Raw genomic sequence first — 22869 nt, 5'->3', positions numbered from 1 at the left:
ATTGTTTAATTGTATCCCCCTTTTAAACTTAAGCTCTTTACCAGCAAGGACTCTGTTTTGATTACTTGCTATTAAAGTGGTGCCTATAAAAGTGCCTAGCATTTAATTTATGCTTAAAGTATCTATTGAATGTTGCAGTTGAATACCTAACTGATTAAAAAAAAAAAACCATAAAGTAGGGGCACCCGGGTGACTTAGTTGATTAGGCATCTGACTTTTTTTTTTTTCTTTAAATTTTTTTCAACGTTTATTTTTATTTTTGGGACAGAGAGAGACAGAGCATGAACAGGGGAGGGGCAGAGAGAGAGGGAGACACAGAATCGGAAACAGGCTCCAGGCTCTGAGCCATCAGCCCAGAGCCTGACGCGGGGCTCGAACTCACGGACCGCGAGATCGTGACCTGGTTGAAGTCGGACGCTTAACCGACTGCGCCACCCAGGCGGCATCTGACTCTTGATATTGGCTCAGGTAATGGTCTTGTGGTCCTGGGATTGAGCCCTGCATCGGGCTCCACACTATGTGGAACCTGCTTGGGATTCTCTTTCTGCCCCTCCCCTGCTCATGCTATGCTCTCTTGTTCTTTGTCTCTCAAAATAAACAAACAGAAGTCTGCTCCTTCATTGTTAAAAAAAAAAGCAAACAACAGCAAAGTAAAGAAAAAGAAAAGAAAGGAAAAGGAAAAAGGAGCAGAGGGACGAAAGGATTAATTCTGATGTGTTTTCTTTTCCCTGGCTCTTGCCTTTGGCATTTTTATTTTTCTTCGTGTTTGGTTGTACCTGAGTCAAAGTAAATCTGCACACGATCCAACCAGGCTCCACTAAGCATGAATTGACCATAGACAGGGCCAGGCTCAGCACTGAAGTCCTCCTACATAAAGCCCTTCTGCAAAGGCAGCAGGCCTGGGGATTCAGTGCATGTCTGTGTGCCCGCATGTGAGATCTTTTAGCTCAGGATACACTGTCCCCATAGCCCTGTTTGCTGATACACACGTGTGGTTTTCCCTGAGGTCAGAAGTTTCTAATAAAGCAACAGGGCCTTGGTCTGTCCTGAAAAGCCACAGCTGGACTTCCAGGAAGCAGCTGGTGTCAGGGCAGACATTTCCCATCACATTGGCTTCTACTGGCCCACTTGACACTCAAGTCCAGAGTCCTTGGAATATCTGGGTCTCCTGGGCCCAAGAGCCTCTTATTTCTGGTTGTGCCTTCAGTGAGACTCCTGGAGCCCCCCACCCCACCAACCCCTGCCTTGTGAAGCCTCCCTGGCCAATGGGGGTAGTGGGTCTTCTCTCCACTGCTGCTGCTGCTGTGGCTGTGTAAACAGGCCTACATCTTCTAGATGGAGAGGGACAAGTGCATTGAAGGAAGGAAGTCTGTAGGCTGTGTCAGTGCATCACCTCTAAAGATTGTGAGACTCCTGAACACAGGGACTGCATCTATCCTATTCACTGGTCTTTCCCCAGCTCCCATCATGGTACCTGGCACGTACTGGGTGTTCACATAAATGTTTTTGCAAAGCTGAATAGACCCTGTGAGGGCATCATTATTGGTCCCATTATACAGCAGCAGCAGCCCCCAGTTATACCTTCCGTTTCTACCATGCCTGCCACACTTGTAATCACCTTTTAGGTTCACTCCGTTTCTTGCCAGACTGTAAACTCCAGGAGTGGAGGGATTGTATTTTACTTGCTCACTTCTGTATCCCCAGAAGTGCCTGGCACAGAGGAGATGCTCAGCAAATATTTCTTGAATAAATGGATGGATGGATAGATGGATGGATGAAGCTCAGTCACATCATGTATTTTGTCTAAGATTACACAGCAGAACCAGTTAAACCCAGTCTCTCCAACCAGGGTGTGAACTCCATGAGTCCTGGGTTTTTTTTACCACAGGATCCTTGGCACTATGACCAGCTCCTACATATAGTAGATGCTCAATGAAAAATAATGAATGAATGACTTCAAAGACTGAGCTTTTAAAATTATTATTATTTTGCCACACTTTTTAAGGAGACATGGGACCTTATGTGCAGACACATCACAAGTCCCATTTTGAGAGATGGCAGAATTTAAAGATACAGGCCGTTTTGCAATAGCAAGGATCAAAGGCGGGGCAAGAGGAGCAGGTTGATTGAAGTGTGAGCTCTCTTTTCTGTGGCTGGAGCACTAAACTGCATCACCTACAGCCATCAGGAAGTGAGAGCCGCAGAGCACAGGGTTTCCAGCTGCCTATCACTGAGACATCAGGGTCAAGGAGGCCAACAGAAGCAGAGGCAGCCAGACCTTCAGGAACCCTGCAAAGAAAGCAATTATAGGGCTGCTGCTAACACGGATGTGTTTTTGTGCAAAACTAACATTAGGTGCCTCCTCTAGACTGACCAGTTAGGAAAGGATACCCTCTCTGGGCTGATCAGTTAGAAAAAGGAAACTTCTTTCTCTTGATCTGCTCTGAAATCCAATTAGAGAAAGGTGCCACTCAGAGTAGAAAAATAGAAAAAGGTGCCCTCTCAGGTGGACCAGACTGAAGAAGACAGTCTTTCCTCTGGCATTAGGAAGGGCATTGGTAGCCCCTCAAAAGGACACTGATATGCAGGGCCCAACCTACTCAAGCATCCTTTGTAACCTTGAGATATTCACAGAGGAGAAGCCTCTTAGGAACACCTTAGATCTCCAGCTCCAAGGTCACTGGTACAGGGTTGGACTAGCTCAGGTAAAACACTAGGTTGGTGTAACAACTCCTTCAGATCTAGATACCAGGAGCCAAGAAGGGCAACAGTTACATTAATTCACTTTTCATCCATATTTTCAGACAAGTCAGTCAAAGGCCATAAAATGCCACCTGTCCCTGGCCTTTGTCATCAGAGAAGCAGAGAAACAGGGTTTCTTGTTTGTCTATTGTGTTCATCCTGGAACTATGCATTGTCTTTGGCATGTAGTAGCACTGAACATATATTTGTTACCTGCTGAGTGAATCCTGAAAATAGTGTTAGAGATAAATCACAAAGCTTCAGGAAGTGCCCAGGATGCAGATCTAGTGTGTGCATGTCTACTAGGTATAAGTTTGTTTACTGTGTGTGTGTCTGTACCTGCAAATATGCATGCATGCAACTCTAGCTGTCTGTGCATCTGTGTGTACAAATATGAATATATGCATGTGACCTGGTGTGTGTGTGTCTGTGTGTGTGCAAACATGTCTGGGTGATGTACATTCTGGGGTGCCTGTCTATGCATGCCTGTGTCTGTGTGCACATGTGCACTAGTGGAGGACAGCATACATATATGTGCATATGTACATCCCCAGGACCAGGCATTTCCACAGGTGTAGTCACCTCTTCAGAGCTCAGGCCAACCAGGCCAGGTGCTCCAGCACATCCTGGGCTTATAGATAAAAGCCCCAGGGGAAGGTTCTCGTGGATGTCCCCTGAAAAGGGGACCTGAACTTACCCAGGCTGCTGGAAGCAGCCCTTGAGACTACGGCCTGGACATCTGTAGATGGAAAGAGAAGGATCAGTGTGAGGAGAAGGCATGCAGTTGGCAAAAATCCTGAGAGAAAGCCCTTCAGTTTGCTCTTCTCCTTGCAGCCAGAGTAGTCTTTTTAAAACCCGGGCCTGATCATGTCATTTCCCTGCTTTTGACCTTTCAGGGGTTCCCCACTACTTTCAGGAGAAAGGCCCCAAAACTTAGTAACAACTGTAAGTCCCCACATGGTCTGGACCCCACTACATCAGCTTATCCTATACCAACATCCTCTTCTTTCCAGCCTGCCCGGCCTTTTCTCAGTTCCTCTAATAGGCTGGGCTATGTCCCACTACAGGCCCTTTGCCCATGCTGTACCCTCTGTACCCTGAGATTCCCTTCCCCTCACCCCTTTTCCCTGACCCCTCTTAGTTAATCCCTCCTCAGTTGAATAATGTCTGCTCCAGTGGTCTCTAAGTTCCATGTGAACCAGATCTGTGTCTGCTTTTGCTCACCACAGGATCCCCAACCACTAGTATAGGGCCTAGTACACAGGAAGCAGAAGAACAAATTTGTGCAACAGAAAGAACACATGACTTGGAACTGGTAAAAGGAAGACAGCTTATAGTCCACCTTGCCCCACAGAATTGACTTGCTCCAGTTCTGAACATAGTAAGATCCACATGTTGAGTTCTGTCATTCCTCCTCATCTCCAGAGAATATTCCCCACCAGGAGCATGGGAGGAGGGAGTATCTTTCTTACTTTTCCGTGTGATGGGACCCAGGTTCAGGACATGGGTTTGGTCTATGATGCCCCCACTGCGGAATCTGGTCCCAGAGCAGGTCTGCAGAAAGAGGGCAACAAAGAAACCCTTCCATGAGGGAGACTGAATGTGGTCCTGCCGTGGGGAATGGACTGCATTCCTCACAAGGGCATCCTCCTGCCTCAGTCTGGGGCTTGAGGATGGTCAAAGCAGGGGTTGTCAGGAAATCTGCATACCTGGGCTCATGCCCCACCTCTACCATTTGTTAGGTATATGATCTTAAGCAAGTTACCAAAGTTCTCTGAGTGGCTCATATAAGGAACTAATAAAATTCCTCCCCTTTAGTTACTGCAAAGAATTAAAAAATTAACACAGATAAGGTGCACCTGGTGCTTTAAAATGTCAGCTTCTGTTATCAGAACACAAGCCTGCAGATAAGCCAGAGCATTTACCAGCCAGTTGCAATGCACTGATGTCGCCTGATTTCCCAACAGCTTAGGTCTCTTACCTGGCCACGCCCACCCCGTCTTACTGCTCATTCTATTCCTGGACTAAAAGAGAAACACAGCCAAAATGTTTATTTTCTTTTAGACCTTGTGGCCAGATGTCTTTGGTTATTGGAGATGGGCGAGGGAGAGGTCATGGCAAGCAGCCTGAGGGAGGAAAAGGCAACTCACAGGTTTGCATTTTTCATTAACAGTGTCGCACAGATAGACTTCACAGTGCAGATAGACCAGGTCGTAGTTCCCAGCAAAACGGAACATCTGGACAGAAAATCGGCCCTGAGGGGACTCCCCATTCTCCACCACCTGGATGGTTGAGTCCTTAGTGCGTGGACATCTGGGAGATTTAAGTCATAAAACATGGTTGGTTAAACAAGCACTCTATGGCCAAACTTCCTGCACTTGATCTTAGCCAAAAGGCCGAGAAGCAATTATGGCCAAACTTCTGGGTTCAACTCTCACTCCTCCCCCTATTATTTGCTGTGTGCCCTTGAGCAATTTAATCTCTCTGTGCCCCAGTCTCCCCGTGTATACAGGGAGTACTATTTGTAACCCATTTCATAAGATAGCTGTGAAAATTAAGCCAGTTAACTTTTCAAAGTGCTCACTATAGTATATGACACATAGTAGATGCTACATATATATGATGGTGAAGTAAAACTGTGGTCAGCACAGAGCTGAAACTATGTGATGAAGTCAGCTTGGTTTCCTAGGAAATGACATTCAGGATCCTTAGCTACCATTCCTTTGCTATCTTTTATGTAGGTGGTTCTAACTATAACAGTGGGCAACTCCCAAGTCCTGAGGGGCAATGACCAAATGGGAGTGTGTGTGTATGTGTGTGTGCCCATCTGTAAATGTACACAATGGCACCTAAACTCAAAACTGCACATGCAATGACTCATGTATGTGCTGGGCTGGATCAGGACATATGGGCAGACAAATTGGGCATCTTCTCTGCTATTTTACATGATTTACTCAGAATTGATTTAGGAGAGGGGCTGAATGCTGATTGCACAGAGGAAGAACTGAGAAGGGACCTCTTTGCTTTGTGTCCCCCACAATTCAGATCTGATTGCAAAAGTGCACACTCCACTTAGAAAAATAAAGGCCCTGAGGTTAAGGGGACCCACTGCCTGAAAGACCCATGCACACAACCTGAGCAGGGCATCCAGCCCCTCTTACTGTCTCCCCAGCTGGCTCCTCCTTACACATCCTGAGATGTTTGACATCTCTCTCAGACTGGTGGTCCCCAATCCAGCTCCCACACATGCCCAGACAGAAAAACAAAGGCACATCCAGCATTTCTTCCTGCTTCTTTTTCAAAACTTTCCAAGCGTTCCACAGCGTACATGTTCAACTGCACATATGCTCATTTCATATATGAGAACATGAATAGTCAGATGAGATGGCTTGTGTCTCTGGACAAAGAAACAGCAAAGCCAAGATGTGAACCCAAGTCTCCATGATGGCTCAATCAAGATCATGCCAACCCTTTCCCAATTTTTTTTTGCCTTACCTAGAAACCACCTTCATGTATGTTTTCCTGTGTTTCCCAACATCTGTATTATTATCTACTTACTATTTTCATCAAATACATGTAAATTTTTATTGGAATACATCAATTTTTTCAGAAGAATCTTCAGATCCTGACCACAAATGGCAAACCAGTATTGCTTGCCATAAGCAAAACATGACCATTTACAGATAAATACAAAGTAAAACAGTGCTATTAAATTTTAGTTAGCTACTGTCACAGCTAAAGGCCCTAAAACAGACTTCTGCTTTCTTTCTGCTGCAAAGGGGATTAGCAAATAACAGAGAAGTGTAAATGTCAGATGAGCACCCAACTGAGACTTTTCCCTTGATGTAATTAGACACATTCTAAGAACTGAATCAGGAATAGGTCACTGTCTTCCTGACTATGCTACTAAAATTGCAAATGCCTCTCCCCTTTTCCTGCTTTGGGTTTTTCCTGTAGCTCCATTACCACTGACATGCTATGGATTTCATCTTGGTTAATTATTGGTCTCCCCCCACCCCTTGGAATATCAGCTGTATGAGGGCATAGAGGTTTGTCTGTTCTATGCACTGTGTTATCCACAGAGCCTGGTACACAGTAAGCTTCCAGAAACATCTGTTCCATTTTGAATGACGGTGTGAATTACTTTCTCACAGTGTGGCCCATGGTTCTCCAATGCCTCTGGAGTAAAAAGCAGCACTTCTGTGTCCTCCCTTTTACAACTGGCCCTTTATTAACTGTCTCCAGTGCACTCCTCCCAGCCAAGTCCTGCTTGCTTGCCTCCTGCCTTGGGTAGGTGCACCTTTCAGTCAGGTTTCTTAACCTTTTCATGAGTCCTGGACACCTCCAGCCTTCTGGTAAAGCCCATGCATCCCTTCTCAAAAATAATGGTTTAAACACATAAAGTACCTAAGATTATAAAGGAAACCAGTTAAATTGAAGTGTAGTTCTCAAAATATTCAAACATTTGATACATATATTATATATTTACATATCTATTATAACAATTTTTTAACGTTTATTTTTTATTTATTTTTGAGAAACAGAATGTGAGTGGGGGAGGGGCAGAGAGAAAGGGAGACACAGAATCCAAAGCAGACTTCCGGCTCTGAGCTGTCAGCACAGAGCCCGACATGGGGCTCAAACTCACAAACTGTGAGATCATGACCTGAGCTGGTCAGGATGCTTAACCGACTGAACCATCCAGGTGCCCTTTTACATATCTATTATATATAAATACATACTGATAATACATTAAATAATTTCTAGTAGAAACTGTAATATTCTAGTAACTGAAAAGTATTAACATGTGCAAATGTCCTGCTAATACTTTCATGATTTGTTGCCTATGTTCATAGTGGATGGTAATGTTAGATTTTCAGCTAGAGATGAACAAATATAAAGATGTACTTTTCCCCAAATCCCAATCCAGAGATTTCCCTGTTCTTCCCTGGAATTCCATCCAGGAGCCTCACCTGTCCTGGATGATGAAGTACCTCAAGGGGTCTGTGGCATTGCCGCTGGGTGTGGCATAGCAGTTGGTCATCAGCAGTGCAAACCGGGACAAGTCACCCCCATCCAGCATGGTGCCCACGTAAAGAAAGGCCTCTGTGGCCAGGGTCACGGAGGAGCCTTGGTAGGGCTGTGTGTAGGCAGGGCTCTGGAAGAGTGCCATCCGCACGGTGAACATGCCTGTCCCACCCACGCTGATGTTTAGGGTGCTACAGGGAGAGACGGGCTGGTGAGAAAACCAGATCTGAGAACAGCAACACATGGCCCACCCTTTCTGGTCTGCAGTCCTGGGCAGTCCCTGGTAGCTCTCTGCATTTTTATCCAGCAGTAGGACTGGAACCCACCACCACTGCAATGGTTGCAAACTGCAATGAGCAGACATGCGTCACCTGAGGATCTTGTTGAAATGCAGGTTCTGGTTTGGTAGGTTTGGGTCAGGCTTAAGGTTCTACATTTTTAACAAGCTCCCACGTGTTGCTGTTGCTGCTGATCCATAGATCACATGTCTACCTCCCTCACATGGTAGCCCTTGCCTTTAAGAAGTGCAATAAACAAATTCTCAAGGGAGTCACCTACATTTCTTCTTTGGTCTCAACCTGGAACTGTTGAAAGGGAGACTATGAGTCCTACAGGCCTAAGTCAGAGTTCTGGTTCTACCTACAGCAGAAGACAGGGGTTTTGTAAATTTGTAAATTTGTAAATTTATTTGTGGTTACAAGTAAACCACACTGGAAATAGCTGCACTGATGTAGACTTCACAGGATGAGCCAATAAAGGACATTGTAAGACTGATACCTTAGAAACAAGGTGTATGATAAAAGCGCAGTAATGCAGAAGTCCCTGTTATAAGTGAGAAGTGGGTTGTTGGCTTGGACTCAGATTTGGAGTAAGGCAAGATTCCCAGCTCAAAGCAGAGACACATCTGCACACAGATGTTTTGCTCCCTGAAGTCTGTCAGGCTGAGACATGGCCACCACGTTGCTTCAGTGAACTGCTTGACCAAATGATGACCCATCCAAAGGCAGACAATGAGTAACCTTCTTCCCCCAAGTAAGCCAGGCACCCTCATCAGTGCCTAGTGCCCTTCCCCAAGTCTGGTTGGCCCAAAGAGCATGTAACCATGGGTGAGCTTCACAATTAAGGCCATGGTAGAGTGGGGACTCTGGGCCTGATGGCCTGGGTTTGAATCCCAGCTCTGTCACTTACTAAACTCTACTTTCGGACAAATTCCTCAACCTTCTCTGAGCCTCAATTTCCACATCTGTATAATGGGAATAATAATAATAGTAATACCTATACCTCTTAAGGTGCTCTAAGATTTCACTGAGATTTCCTGTAGAGCTGTTAGCACAATGCCTGACATATAGTCAGCTCTTCATAAATGCTTGTTCTAATTACAACTGTAATTTTTCCAACATCAGCATCATTGGCTTGTGAGTCGTCCTACTCAGAGATTTTCAGTTTTATTTGGCAACAGGATCCTTTTATTATTTTTTTAAATAATAAAACCACATGTGGCACCCATTATAGGTGGAACGTCTCTGGTTCACCTTGTAGGCATCCCCAAAGGCACTTCCTTAAAGACCCTGAAACCCCAAGAGGCATAATTTTAAATCCCTCTTTAGTCAACTCCTTCTTTTTACAGAGAAGGAAGGAAACAGAGATTCAAATATGGCATATGATTTATGTATCATATAAATAGCAGGTCTGGACCAGGAGCCCTCCCTCCTTCCGTCTGGTCCAACCACCCTGCCCCTCTGATAAGCTAGAGGCCCTAATATTTGATTTACATATGCAAAGCACTATTGTGCTTCTAATAAAGTACTGCTAAGTCCATTTCACTGAAGACCATCACCCAGGGTGGGGCTATCAGTTTCCAAAGCCATCTTGTTAGTATGTGACAGAGCCTGGATTTGAATCTGGGCTCCAGTATTCCCAGTTGGGCTGTATTCCATTGGGAATGCTCGCTCCCAGTACCCCCACCCAGCTCCTTATGGCTGGCAGTTGACAGGGAAACTGAGGACCTGGTGGTTAAGGGGTCGTGGGGTGGAGCCAGCCAGGGACACCGGGGACCCTCTCTGGCCACACCTGACCATTGGCTGCAGGGAGGTCTTCAAGCTGACTTTCATGTCCAGGGGGTAGGAGCATGCAAAGTTGATGTTGATGTTGAGGTCACGGATGATGATCTCATCTGCCAGGTAGAGGGTGTTGCTGTACGTGGCATGGGTTTCATTCCTCTGTGTTGGAGGGTGGGAGTGGGAGAAAGGGGCATGAGAATCTGAGTAGGACTCAAAACCAAATGGGTTTCTCTAGCTACCTGTGAGCTGTCCTCCCAGCTGTCATAATCAAAAGTTATAACAACAGCAGCCATCTATGAGCATGCATCACGTGCTAGGTCCTGAGCGAAATGTTCCTCCGGCATCACTGTATTGGCCCCTTCAATGACCCTAAGCTCTACTATCTCCTGCCTCATGATGAGGAGATGGGGCTTCATAGAAACTGACTAACTCTGAGTAACTTGCCCACAAGATGTGGGATCTAAGAGCCTGGGCTCTTCCACTTAGGCCATGTTTCCTCTCTCATACACTAAAAAGACTAAAAACCATGTCCTGACTCATTGTTAATGCTGGAATTTTAAACGCTACATGCAGCAAATGAAAACTTCCTTCTTCCTTTCTTTTGTCTTCTTTCCTTTTCTTTCCGGGGGATGAGGGAGTTGGGGAAGCAGTGTTCACTCAAACATTGACCTCTGGGTCCCTTTTGAGGAGGTTTCTGTAGGTGAAGTCCTGGTTCTCTAGACACCAGTGATGCAGACCTTGCCTCCCAGGATCACCCAAGATAGACAGACCTGCTTCTGAGCCCAGTGCCAATACCTACTGGCTGAGAAGAATTACTTTCCTGTATAGGCCCTTCTGTTCCCATCTGTAAAATGGGGAACTGTCATCAGGATCATTCTCTTTATTTGAAGCTAACATTTATTAAGCACTTACACTGTGCCAGTCACTGTCCTAATCACTTCACATACAATAACTCATTTAATCCTCTTAAAAATCCTATGAAGTAGGTACTATTATCCCATTTTATAGTTGAGGAAACTGAGGCACAGCCAGGCTCATACAACTGGGAAATGATAAAGCTAGGGCTTGAACCAGGCAGTGCTCTCACCCTGTCCCACACTGACCAGCACATACCGTCATCACTGTCCCACAGGGGCCATCCCTGGCTGGGGTCACCACAGATATCCAGTCCCGGTCTCCCCTCTCAATGAAGCCTGAGCACTGGCTGTCACGCAGGTACATGAAAACTTTCTCAAAGCCCAGGTTCTTCAGCTGGCACTTGCTCAGGGACACCTTGATGTTATTGGCCCCACACTCCAGCCTGCGCTCCAGGTGGGAGAGATCTGAAATAGGCAGGGAAGGTGGGATTGGAAGCCAGTGACCACAATTCGGGGTCCACCACATCTCCAGGCCCTGGGCCCAATTGGTTGGGCTATCCACCACCTGGAGGGCACTCAGATTAGCCTCTGTCTGTTCTTGCTGTGGTCTTCCCTATCAGAGGGACTGAGACACAAGATTGGACTCTGAGAATCACTGGATGGATTCAAGTGGCCATCCATCAGCCCCTTGTTAGCCTTCTATGTGGATTGTATACAAATGAAAACATTTTTGATCCATTCACCCCCCAGCATTAAATACATTGAATCTCAGTAAGACAAAACAAAACAACACATTAATTATAGTATCTTTCCATCCTTTCTATATCAAAGAGATAGTCCTCACTAGTTACTAATGTTTTTAATGCTCTGCACTTACTAATTTCCCTTTCAAAACAACAGAATGCAGATATCAGGCTAAGTGTTTGGGGAACAAAATAACATCTAGATGGATTTTTTTTTTTACTTTAAAATTGAAGTATTACACAGCTGCTAGAATTTAATAATTTTCTTTTCTTGTATTCATTTTTACTGTTACCTTCTATCGAAGGTGTTACTTGCCACAGATAGATGCAGTAGTGACCATCAATGTCCCAAGTTTATTTTAAAGAAGAAGGATTCAATCAATTTAAAGAAAAACAAGTTACTAATAAAAATCCCAGTATAAGCTAGTACTTGCATAAAGAAAAATTGTAAAATTGGAACTTGGATGCGACTAAAATCATGACTGAAATTTGGGAGATACTTTCCTGCTTCAATCATTGTACATATGGGGAATCTGAGGCTCAGAGATGGCCAGAGCCCTGCTATGGGTCTTCCAGGGGTCAGTGGAAGAAACCGCAGGCTGGTCACCAGTCCTGTGTTCTTGGGCTGCAGAAATATGGCTTAGGTAGTCTTTGGCCAACAGGTAACAGCTTCCCCTGTCCTGCTGTGGTGTGGGAGCCTCAGAAAGAAGGTGGGGATAAGGAAGCCCCTAAGCTCTGGGAGCTTTGGGGCCAACTAAAATGAGACCAGGAGCCTAGAGAGCTTCTTCTGGTTTTAATAGATATTACTGGACCTTCTTTTCACTCAAATTGGATGATATGTATCACACAGGACTATGTCCCTCCCCCAGTTGCTGACATTTCTCAACACCTTGCCTCCTCCCACTGGCCTCACCAGTGATGTTGAAGTCCTGTTTGCACTGGCAGCTCCATGTGCCATCATCCATTTTGCAGTCCTCGTCTATACTGCACTCCTCACACGTCCCCAACACAGAGCTTGGGTCTGCAGAGTCACAGACACAGACAGTCAGCAGGGATGCTCCCCAGGCTCCTGTGGTGCCCACCCAGGCCTGGAGTGGAGGTGGGGGTGGGGGGAAGACACCCACTCACCTGTGCAGTAGGCCAGATAGCACTCGGGGGGCGCGGTCAGGTTGTAGACGTAGTAGCCGGCACAGGCCTTCACTTGCACAGGTGCGTCCCACAGGCAGCAGTGGCCCCTCCAGTGGGCGCAGGTCGTGCGGCTCACGATGCCCTCATCACTGGACGGGTGCGTGCCGTTGAGCCACATGGGCGCAGCCGTATTGCAGCTCAGGACCGGCACGCAGGTCTCGGCCAGGCGCACGCCGCCCTGCCCCACAAAGCGGTACCAGCCGCTCAGGCCTGAGTCACAGGTGTAGCCTGCCCCGTACTCAGAGCTGCGCCAGTACTCATCCAGGATGTGGTGCGCCTGGCATGGGTCTACGCACACAAGCGTGTCACCCTCAGGCACGCAGTCCAGTCCTGGCCCGCAGGAGCCTGGGGAACACTCACAGTGCCACCCATCACCCCAGTAGCCAGCGGGGCACACGCATGAGTAGTTGCCTTTGTGGTTGACGCAGGTGGCCAGGGCGTGGCAGCGGCTGAGTCCCGGCTCAGCACACTCGTCCACGTCGGTGCAACCCAGCCCAGGCATCAGGCGGAAGCCATCAGGGCAGGTGCACAAGTAGGAGCCCAGCATGTTCACACAGATGCTGTCCTCAGAGCAGTTGTGTGCCCCAGAAATGGCACATTCATCCAGGTCCACGCACGTAAGGCCGTCGCCGGTGAAACCCACCTGGCAGGAGCAGGTTGTGGCAACCCCATCCTCCATGCAGGTGGCATTGCTGTGACATTCAGAGCAGCTTCCTGCGGACAGAAGAGCCCAGCCTCAGAGTAGGGACAGCTGGACCAGTGGTCACCAAGAGAGTCCTCCTATATCCCTTTGGGTACCATGTTCTTTAGACTTGGTCCCTGGAGGACTCCCTCCAAAACAAATAAACAAAACTCCCCTTATGATTGCACTGTGCATTCTTCTGTGTTAAGCATTGCTTTCAAACTGTGTCTTCTTTTAAAATATCCATGTTTCTACATCCAGAGGAATAATACAGAGTTCTTGACACTTTGGTAGGATTTAGGTGACCCTGTCACCCTTCCCCACTTTTGAACATTTAATGCCTTTTGCTCAGATCTTCCCTGCCTCTTCCCTAAAGACTTCCCCAACTCTCCCTGACAGGGGCAGTCACACTTTGTGTGACATCCTCCATGACAATAAAAGCCATAAAGATAATGAGCTGTTGTTTATTAAGCACTTAAATTGGGATGTGTGCTTTTCACTCATTATCTCATTGAATCTTCCCCAATGGCCCCTAGGGGATTGCTTCTGTGTTTACCCTTATTTTATTTTATTTTATTTTTAAAAAAATTTTTTTTTCAACGTTTATTCATTTTTGGGACAGAGAGAGACAGAGCATGAACGGGGGAGGGGCAGAGAGAGAGGGAGACACAGAATCGGAAACAGGCTCCAGGCTCTGAGCCATCAGCCCAGAGCCTGACGCGGGGCTCGAACTCACGGACCGCGAGATCGTGACCTGGCTGAAGTCGGACGCTTAACCGACTGCGCCACCCAGGCGCCCCTGTTTACCCTTATTTTAAAGATGAGCAAACTGAGGTTCAGAGGGTTTAAGCCATGTGCTCTGTTGGTAAAAGCCGGGACACAAACCCAAGTGGCAGGACCACAGAGTATATGCTCTTAACCAGGACACTGAAATGGCATTTACTGTGCCCCCGAGTACTCCAGCTCATGGGAGGTGCCCAGCTCCATTTTCCATGGAGAAGCTGAAAGCTACATGAGGGTGATGTAAGACCCAATGGAAAGACCTCTTAAGAATGCAAGGGGAGGTATTTGGGAGCCACTTAGGTGTTTTAAACCTCCTGTGTGGTTAAGTATGTTCCCGACTTTCCAGTAAAGTGGCAGGGGACCTTAGTGGTATTCTAGACTCTTGCGATCTAAGAACCACAGCATTAGCATCACCTGAGAGCTTGTCAGAAACGCAGAATTTCAGGCCCTACCCAGGACCCACTGAATCAGAGCCTGCATTTTAGCAAAATTCCCATCTGAGTCCTATATACATTAAAGTATCAAACTGTATTTAGAGTAAATCAAATTCCAAGCATGACAGGAGAGAGAGCATGACCTCCTCTGCTAATAGTGGCATTGTTCCCTACACACACACACACACACACACACACACACTTACTTGCTTCTGAGGTCTCAATGGTGACAGCTGTTATGACCCAAGAGGTTACCACCACTACCATCCGCATCAGGGTCAGAGAAGAAAGCCGCCCCATTCCTTCTGCTCTTCACAGCTACTTCTGATCTGGGGAAGACCTGCCCAAAGACAAGGACAGGTTGACCCCCTGGGTTTTCCTCCCAGTCTGTGATGCCTGGAGTCCTGTGAACAGAGATGGATGGGATAAACACATGATCTAACTCCCCTCCCCACAGTTGGGAGGAGTGCTTTGGTTGTGCACTGCACAGCTCCAGAAGATGCCATTTATATGAACTACAAAAAGTGTGCAGTGCTGTGGCCCCTGCTTTGGTGGTTTTCTCATCTGTGACCCCACCTTTACTCCCACCCACATGCCATCCTCTGCTCCCCAAGTCTCAGCGCATCTGGAAGAACTGAGTCTCATTTGAAACAGGAAGCAGCAAGATAGGGTAGAATGTTCTGGACTCACCATCATAGGAGGCAGTTTTGGGTTTTAACAGCCAACTGCTGATCCCTGCTGGGAAACTTTCAGCTTGCCCAGATCCATTTATTTATTCAACAAACATTTATTGAGTAGCTACCTTGTGCCAAACAGGGAGCTACACACCAAAGAAAACAATGAACAGGATAGGCAAGATCCCTGACTTCATGCAACTCACATATCACAAAGAAATAGCTTGAGATAAGAAACTTGAGAGGCAATTAACCCTCACAATGGATTTTAATGTTGCCAGAGCAGTCACTTATTATTTCACTCAATTGGTGAAATAATCCTAGGTGGGTACTACTAATACTACCCTAATTTTTCCAGCAGCAAAGTAGGGTAGCATGGTGGTTAAATGTGCAGGACTTGGAGCCTGTAACAGGGATCCAAATCCCTGTTTTACCAACCACTAACAGTGTGACTTTTGGCAAGGTATTTCATTTCGGGAAGAATTAGTTTTCTCATCTATGAAATATGGGTCATTGCTTCCACAAACTGAGTGCCTGTGATGTGCCAGGCTTGGTCTGAGGTCCCTGTGATCAAAGAACTTGTGTTCTAGAGCGGTATTTTCCAAGCCTTTATGACTAGGATCTGCTATAAAGAAAATATTTTTTGCCATAAATCGGTACAGTTGTTGGGGCGCCTGGGTGGCTCAGTCAGTTAAGCATCTGACTTCAGCTCAGGTCATGATCTCACGGTTTATGAGTTTGATCCCCGTGTCAGGCTCTGTGCTGACAGCTTAGAGCCTGGATCCTGCTTCAGTTTCTGTGTTTCCTTCTCTCTCTGTCCCTCCCCTGCTCACGCTCTGTCTCTCTCTGTCTCACAAAAATATATTTTAAAAAATGTTAAAAAAAGTTAAATTGGTGCAGTTGCTTGTGTATGTGCCTGCACACACACACACACACACACACACACACACACACTAGAAGTTTTATTAAAAAAATTCTTATCGTTACTGTGTACATTGCTTGTTGACATTGTCTATAGTATTTAGTTAAAAGGAGATTTTGGATATAATCCACAAATTATTTCATGATCCACTAATGGGTTGTGATCTATACTTTGAAAACACTGTGGTGGGTAATAACTGACTGCATATTGTCATGGGTGTTAACTAAGATGATATATTCAAAGCAGGACCTAGCACAGAGCCAATGCTATTGTTCACTGCTATATTCCCAGTGCCTGGTACATAGTAGACACTTAACTAACATGCATTGAATGAGTGAAGAAATAGTAGTCATTGTTATTAGAAAAGCACAGAGCACAGCCTCAAAGAGAGGGAGACTGGCCAACCAGAGATAATGAAGCCAATTATCAACAGAGGAAGGACTCACTCTAGGTCTGACCCTAGTGTCCAGTCTCTTGATTTTCTTCCCCCTTCTCCCAAGCAGAATGGGAATTAGAAGACAGCTAGGTGGGAAGAAGTGGCTAGAAGAAGAGAGAGCTGTAGATAGCCTTACCTGAAGCCAGAAAGGTAGAATTAATCTGTTTACAAGTATTTGCCTCCTATATATACATCTACCCCTGGCTGGCAGTCTTTCCTCCAATTATCCTCTGGTTCTGTTTCTTGAGATTGTTTTCTTGAGGGTGGAATATTTTCCCCTTTGGGCACAGTGTTTTCCTTTCCTAGGTTGCCAGGTTGTTGTTCTTTTTCCTAATATGTAGACACCCCAAATGATTGACATTGGGGGTCAAACTTGTGCCTGCAAATACAAGGCCTCTGTTTTGCACCTTTTGACATAAAGAGATTCCTGAGTTAGAAATTAACTGCAAAAGCAGTGCCAATGTACTAGGCTTTTTCTTGCTCAATGAGAAGGACAAGGTGGACTCAAGGAGCCAAGCAGAGGCCAGTATCCCAAGCCAGGCTGTCCTGGGAAGAAGAGAGGTGTTTTTGTTTTTGTTTTTGTTTTTGTTTTTGTTTTTGTTTTTGTTTTTGTTTTATTTGATAGAGGAGGCAAGACAGAGAGTGGATGGTTGGGGAGAGAAAATCCTAAGCAGGCTCCATGCTCAGCAAGAGCCCGACATGGGTCTGGTTCCCACGACCCTGGGCTCATGACCTGAGCCAAAATCAAGAGTCAAATGCCCAACCTACTGAGTGACCCAGGAGACCTAAAAAAGGGGTGTTTATTGTCCCCATTAGGACATGTACCTGTGGCCATTTGGGTTCCCTACCCTGGAGAAGGCACCCTTTAGAAGCACACTCCATCCTCACGGGCTCAGCAAGCTCTTTGATGGTCTAGGCATGGCAAGAGAGGAGCTGAAAATACTTGAAGGTCAGAGCCAGAAGATAATTCAGACATCACTGCACCAGACCCACTCTGTGAAACAAAGATTCTGAGTTCCCATGAGGACAGGCCCCTTGGGAGGTGGATAACTCATGACTGGGTATACTGACTTTTGAGTCAGTTGTTCTGGCTCTTGATCAGCCATTTATAGTGTGCCAGAGGGCTCATTTCTTAATCTTTCTGAGGTCATTTTTATTGTCTGTAAAGGGGAAGTGCCCATCTCCTAGAGTAGTTATGGTGATTAGAGGAGAAGATGTAAGGACAGACATGTAGTAACAATTCTACCCGCGGAAGTCACTGCCAATGCTGCTTTGCTGATGGACAGTCACAGGGGTAGGAAAAGGGAGAGCCCGGGCTTGACTCCATGACTCCTGACCCAGGCCCATGTAGATGACAGTTCAGTCTTAAGAGTCAGTCCCACTGAGAAAAATTGAATATGTGTGAACTTGGATTGAGTAGGAAATGAACAATGACCCACTGCATGTACTTTTTCAGGATCTTTTTCATCCTTTCTCATTTAGTGGCAGGGTAACCATCAGCACTGTGTACTCATCTCCACAGGATAATTTTGTAGGAGTGAAATTTCTGGGTCAAAGAAGTGGTGCAGTTTTATGAATTTTGATACTTCTTCCCAAACAGCACCCCAGAGAGATTTTTAAAAATTATTTTATGGTCCCACCATAGTACCAACCCTGAACATTGTACACTTTCTTCTATCTTTGTCAAAAAATAAGTGAGAAATCTCATTATTTACTTTTGCAATTCTTCAATGAAAGGAGAAGTCATTGTCTCTTCATTTGTTGGTTATTTATTCTTTTCTAAACTGGCAGTTTGTTTGTGTCCTTTCCTTTTTTTTTTTTTTTTTTCCTCCTATTGATTAAGAAGAAAATAATCTTTTTCTCCATTTTGGATTGGGAATATCATTTCTGGTTGTTGCAAATGAGGCCCTGTCTAAACCCACATCCAGGTATCTTTAAGATTATCTAAAAGATCTAAAAGATATCCAAAAGATTAAAATGGAGGCTCTGGGTGGCTCCTGGAGTTGTCTGGGCAAAGGCCACGGGCAGGACCTTTGTGTTGGAGACTATTCATAAATCCAATAACCATATTTTTCTAGTTTCTCTGATGCTTTTACATCTTGGGGCTTTGCTGACCGTGGAGGGACTGCCCCTCCCAAGCTAACTAAGTTCTACAGATAGCAATGGGCTGGCCTGAGATCTGCTTTTCATATGCAAACCAATCACCCAGAGTCCACTCCCACACCCTCCTTTGCCAGGACCCCTCACTTTCAGGGCCACTATTCCCTTGCCCTAATCACCCCAGTGCCAGAACCAGACAACCAGGGATGATTCCCAGGATTCCCAATTCCCACTTCCCAGGGCCCACTGAAATTTATTCAAACTAGCCAGTCCTAAACCTGCTTACCCTGCCTCTCCTCTTCCTTCCCATGGAAACCACAAAAAAGGCTCTTGCTCATCTTCCCCCCTCTCCCTTGACCTCCTGATTGACCTTGTGTGCCCCCTCCTGTTGGGATCTGTGAATATAATGAACTGTGTTTTCAATGGCATCTGTTTTCTCATCTATTGGCCTTGCAATACCTGAATAATAATAAAACCCACATTTTAAAACAATAAGCATCACCTGCACTCAGTGCAGCTGGATCGTCCTGTGGTGTTTCTCTAGTTGGATGTTTTTCCACTCTTTCTTCAAAATTCCCACCCTTTCTCAGCCCCACACATTTAATGACATCACAGTGTACTCATGGGAGCCAGTAAGCAATGCCTCCCTTGTCTTCTCCGTCTTCCTGTCTCTGGACTCATCTTCCACATCTCCTCTCCTGTCATGATGAGGCAGCATGCTTCTTCCTGCACTGATAAGCTTTTTTCCTCACCTTCGCTTACTCCTTCCTCCTGTAACTTCCTCTTCTTGGAGTCACTTGAGAGTATTCTCATCTGCTAGTCCCTTCTATAGAAACCTTCCTTTGACCCCACACTCCCTCCAGCCACCATCCTATTTTCCAACCTTTCATAGCCAAACTTCACAAAAGGTTTATCTGCACACTTTCCACTCAAATTCACACTGATATGCTTCCTGATCTGCCAGCTCCATTGACTTTGGTCATCAAGATCACCAAACACATCCATGTTGCCAAATTCAATCACTTTTTTTTTTTCTTTATCTTGCTTCCGGAAGAGTAGTCAAAAATATTTGTTTTTGAACAAACGTTACTCAATTTATCAGAAGTTCCCATTTTCTTGGAATGCTCTTCTCTCAACTTTTAAGCATGGGTAGGAGACTTGATCTTAATTATCTTGACAGCTGTCACTTACTAAGTGCCTCTCTTGGGCCAGACACTGTACTGAATGCTTTTATGTTTATTGTGTCATACAATAATTGTTACAACACATATTACCAATAAGACTGTAGGTCAGAAAGATTAAGTTGCTTCCCTGAGATTACCCAGCTAGCCTGTGTTAAATCCATACTAAAGTGCATATCTTATTCAGATTTACTCCTGTGATGCATTGCACTCCTTGGGGATAAAAAACATTCCATGCTTAGCAATGAAAGGTAGGTGGTTTTGGGTCCTTTTTTCAGGTAATGAAGCTAAATTGTGAAGAAATTTGAAAAATTGATTAAACAGAATACAAAGGATTTTTGTGAGAGTGCTGTGTATTGGGAGGGGGTAGAAAATGAGTCAAGGGGAAAGGCCTTTCCAAGAGAGGGTCACCACCAGCCTTACCTATAACTGCTTATCCCAATCTGAGCCCCCACTTCATAAGGCCCCAAATACACGTGGGGGACTTGTAGGTAGCACATCCATTCTCTGGCTGGTGGCCAGTTAGGAACTCTGTTGCATGTGATTTATTCCTAGCAGCCTCCATGAACCCCTCCTTTGACCGGCAGCCACATAGCCTTAAGGCTGAGGCAGGTGAGTTTCACACCATGTCCTGAATACTAACACCTGCTCCTGTTGGGGCAGTCTGGCTCAGGTGAATTCCAGGGCCCCAGGCTGTTCCCTGCTTAGTCTGGATGTGGACACGCCAGGTTTGGGGGTGGGAGAAGGAGGTATAGGAGCTGGTTCAGGAGCCTGAAGAAGTATAAACAGCCTTTCTCTCACATGATAGGTGGCAAGTAGAAAGGCCTAGATGGCTTGCAGAGACTTTGGTCGGTAAAATAATATGCCCCCTTTTTCAAGAGGAGCTCTGTTGCCACTTGGCCAAAATGATTAACACAAATTAGCAGCATGAGTCTGTGGTCAGCAGAATAATGACTTCCCAAGATGTCTGTGTCCTAGTCCCCAGAATCTGTGAATGTTACCTTACATCGCAAAGGGGACTTTGCAGTCCCATTAAGTTTAAGACTTTGATATGAGGTTATCTGGGCAGGCCCATGAGCTAAGGGATCCAGGCAGCCCCCCAGAAGCTAGAAAAGGCAAGTCAAGGGATTCTTCCAGAGGGGACTAACCCTCATGACACCTTGACTTTGGCTCAGTGAAATTAACTTCTGATTTCTGGCTTCCAGAGCTGTAAGAGAGTAAGTTGGTACTTTTCGAGCCACTAAATTTGTGGTAATTTTTAAGAGCAATAATAGGAAACTAATATAGAATCTAATTTGGGTCTCCAGGCAACACTGTGTCAGCACCTGCCCCTTTTGGGATGACAGTGAAATCATGTATCTCAGAGATAGGGTGCTGGCTGAAATCAAATTTTATTTGATCCATGGATATTTATTACCTGAGCACCTACTGTGTCCAAGCAGCATTCTAGGCGTTAGGAATACAGTGGGGAAGAGAATAGATATATCTGCTCTCCAGGGACTTACCCAACAGTGGGGGAATCAAGCAGTATATTAGTGCACAGCAAAACAAGGTGCTTTCAAATGTTGGTATCTAGGAAGCCCTCTTTGAGGTGGTGGCATTTGAACTGAGGTTTGAAGGATAAAAAAGACATCTGCATGAGGATCTATGGGAGTGCATCATGTGTGCATTTAGGCAGAAGGAACAGCCATAAGGAGACAAAGCACTTGAACTGTTCAAGAATAGACAGGAAGTATGACTGGAGCCTAGAAAATGACAGAGAGAGAGAAGGGAACAGAAGAGATCTGTGGGGCCAGAAATTTCTAGGCCTGGAAGACATGGTGAGCAGACCAATCTTATTCCAAAAGGGATAAAGATGCCATTACAGAGTTAAAACAAGGTAGTGTTGCAAGCTTTCAAGAATATGGCTTTTTAAAAGAATTTCAGCAGCTTTATGGAATAGGGGTGAGGGGTGGGCAAGGAACTACAGAATGGCAATAGAAACACCATTGGAGAGACTTCCTTGGCTGAGAATGGTGGGTGGAGGTGGAGGGAAGTGGGTGGAGTCACATGGAGGTAAGTGGCACGTGTCAGTGGACAGAAGTGGATGGAATCAGTGCAAGTGGGTGGAGTCACATGCGTTGGTAGAGTTACTTTTAGGGTAGTAAGCAAAGGGGCTTGAGGATTATCCTAGCGCCTTGCTGCTTAAGATAGTGGGTCACTTACTGAAACATAGTAGACTGGGGACATGTTTGGGGCTGGATCTCTTTCTTACTGTGCTAAAATACAGCCTAAACAAATCAGTCCACTTCATTTGTAAGTTTTAGCCAAACTCTGGGGACTCCAACCTAGTGAAGGTGGTGTGTAGAGTGGTTAAATGTAGTCTCTGGAGTGAGAGTGCCTGGGATCATATCTCAAGGGCTTTCTGGCTATGTGGTCCTGACTGGTTGCTTAACCTCTCTTTGCCTCAGATCTCTCATCTGTAAAATGGGGATAATGAAAGTAATGTGAGAATTACATGACTGTGTGGCATGTTGTAAACACTCATGAAATGTTTCAGTTATGGCTTCGCTTGCAACCCTGAATTCCAGGCCAAACAGCTTTTCTAAGGCAGCACCAACCACGAAAAAGAGGTAATGCAAAGAACAGGGCCAAAGACTTTCAGGAGTTTTTAATTATCCAGCCTCCACCCACTGCAATGATATATCATTTTTTTTAGAGCAGATCCACTTAGAAAATGATGCCAGGACCTGGAAAATGGCTCTTAGCTTTGGAGAAGCTACAGTTCTTCCTTCACTTTTGGTTTCTTCTCTTCTTTTGGAGGTCCCTTTGGCTTAGCCACTTTCTCCTCCTCCTCCTTGGCTGGTTCCTTTTGCCCAGCTGGCTCTTCCAACTTTGTCACATTCTCTATCCCAGGCAACTTCTGGTCACGTAACTCTTTCTTGATAATAGGTACTTCCTTTTCCTCAGCTAATGCCTCCTCTTCTGTCACTTTACTTTGCTCAGTAGACAACAGCTATTCAAGAAAAGAAGGGAGGGAAGAAGTAGGATAAAGAAATA

General features: G+C 45.6%; 2 protein-coding genes across 3 annotated transcripts in view; both read right to left on the bottom strand.

Moving 5' to 3' along the window:
• Positions 1–1964: 1964 nt before the first annotated feature.
• UMOD (uromodulin) lies at positions 1965–14954 on the bottom strand. Of its 2 annotated transcripts, XM_043560390.1 has the most exons (10): positions 14724–14954; positions 12559–13332; positions 12344–12451; positions 10944–11152; positions 9841–9989; positions 7716–7961; positions 4893–5055; positions 4215–4296; positions 3440–3481; positions 1965–2289 (listed from the first exon to the last, which is right to left on the bottom strand). In XM_043560390.1, exons 1-10 carry the CDS (start codon positions 14815–14817, stop codon positions 2228–2230), a joined length of 1929 nt encoding a protein of 642 aa, XP_043416325.1. In that variant the 5' UTR covers positions 14818–14954; the 3' UTR covers positions 1965–2227. The 2 variants fall into 2 exon arrangements, with proteins under 2 accessions (XP_043416325.1, XP_043416327.1); XM_043560392.1 differs by lacking the exons at positions 1965–2289; positions 3440–3481; positions 4215–4296; positions 4893–5055 and adding an exon at positions 6309–7149.
• A 7511-nt stretch (positions 14955–22465) lies between these two features.
• Positions 22466–22869, bottom strand: part of PDILT (protein disulfide isomerase like, testis expressed) — a 42619-nt gene continuing 42215 nt past the window's right edge. The window contains exon 12 of the mRNA XM_043560389.1: positions 22466–22825. Within this exon, the coding sequence (XP_043416324.1) occupies positions 22589–22825 (237 nt within the window). The 3' untranslated portion in view covers positions 22466–22588. The remainder of the gene's footprint in view (positions 22826–22869) is intronic.

Source organism: Prionailurus bengalensis, chromosome E3 (assembly GCF_016509475.1).
Source record: "Prionailurus bengalensis isolate Pbe53 chromosome E3, Fcat_Pben_1.1_paternal_pri, whole genome shotgun sequence".
Taxonomy (NCBI): Eukaryota; Metazoa; Chordata; class Mammalia; order Carnivora; family Felidae; genus Prionailurus; species Prionailurus bengalensis.
This window is presented reverse-complemented; position numbering and strand designations above follow the sequence as displayed.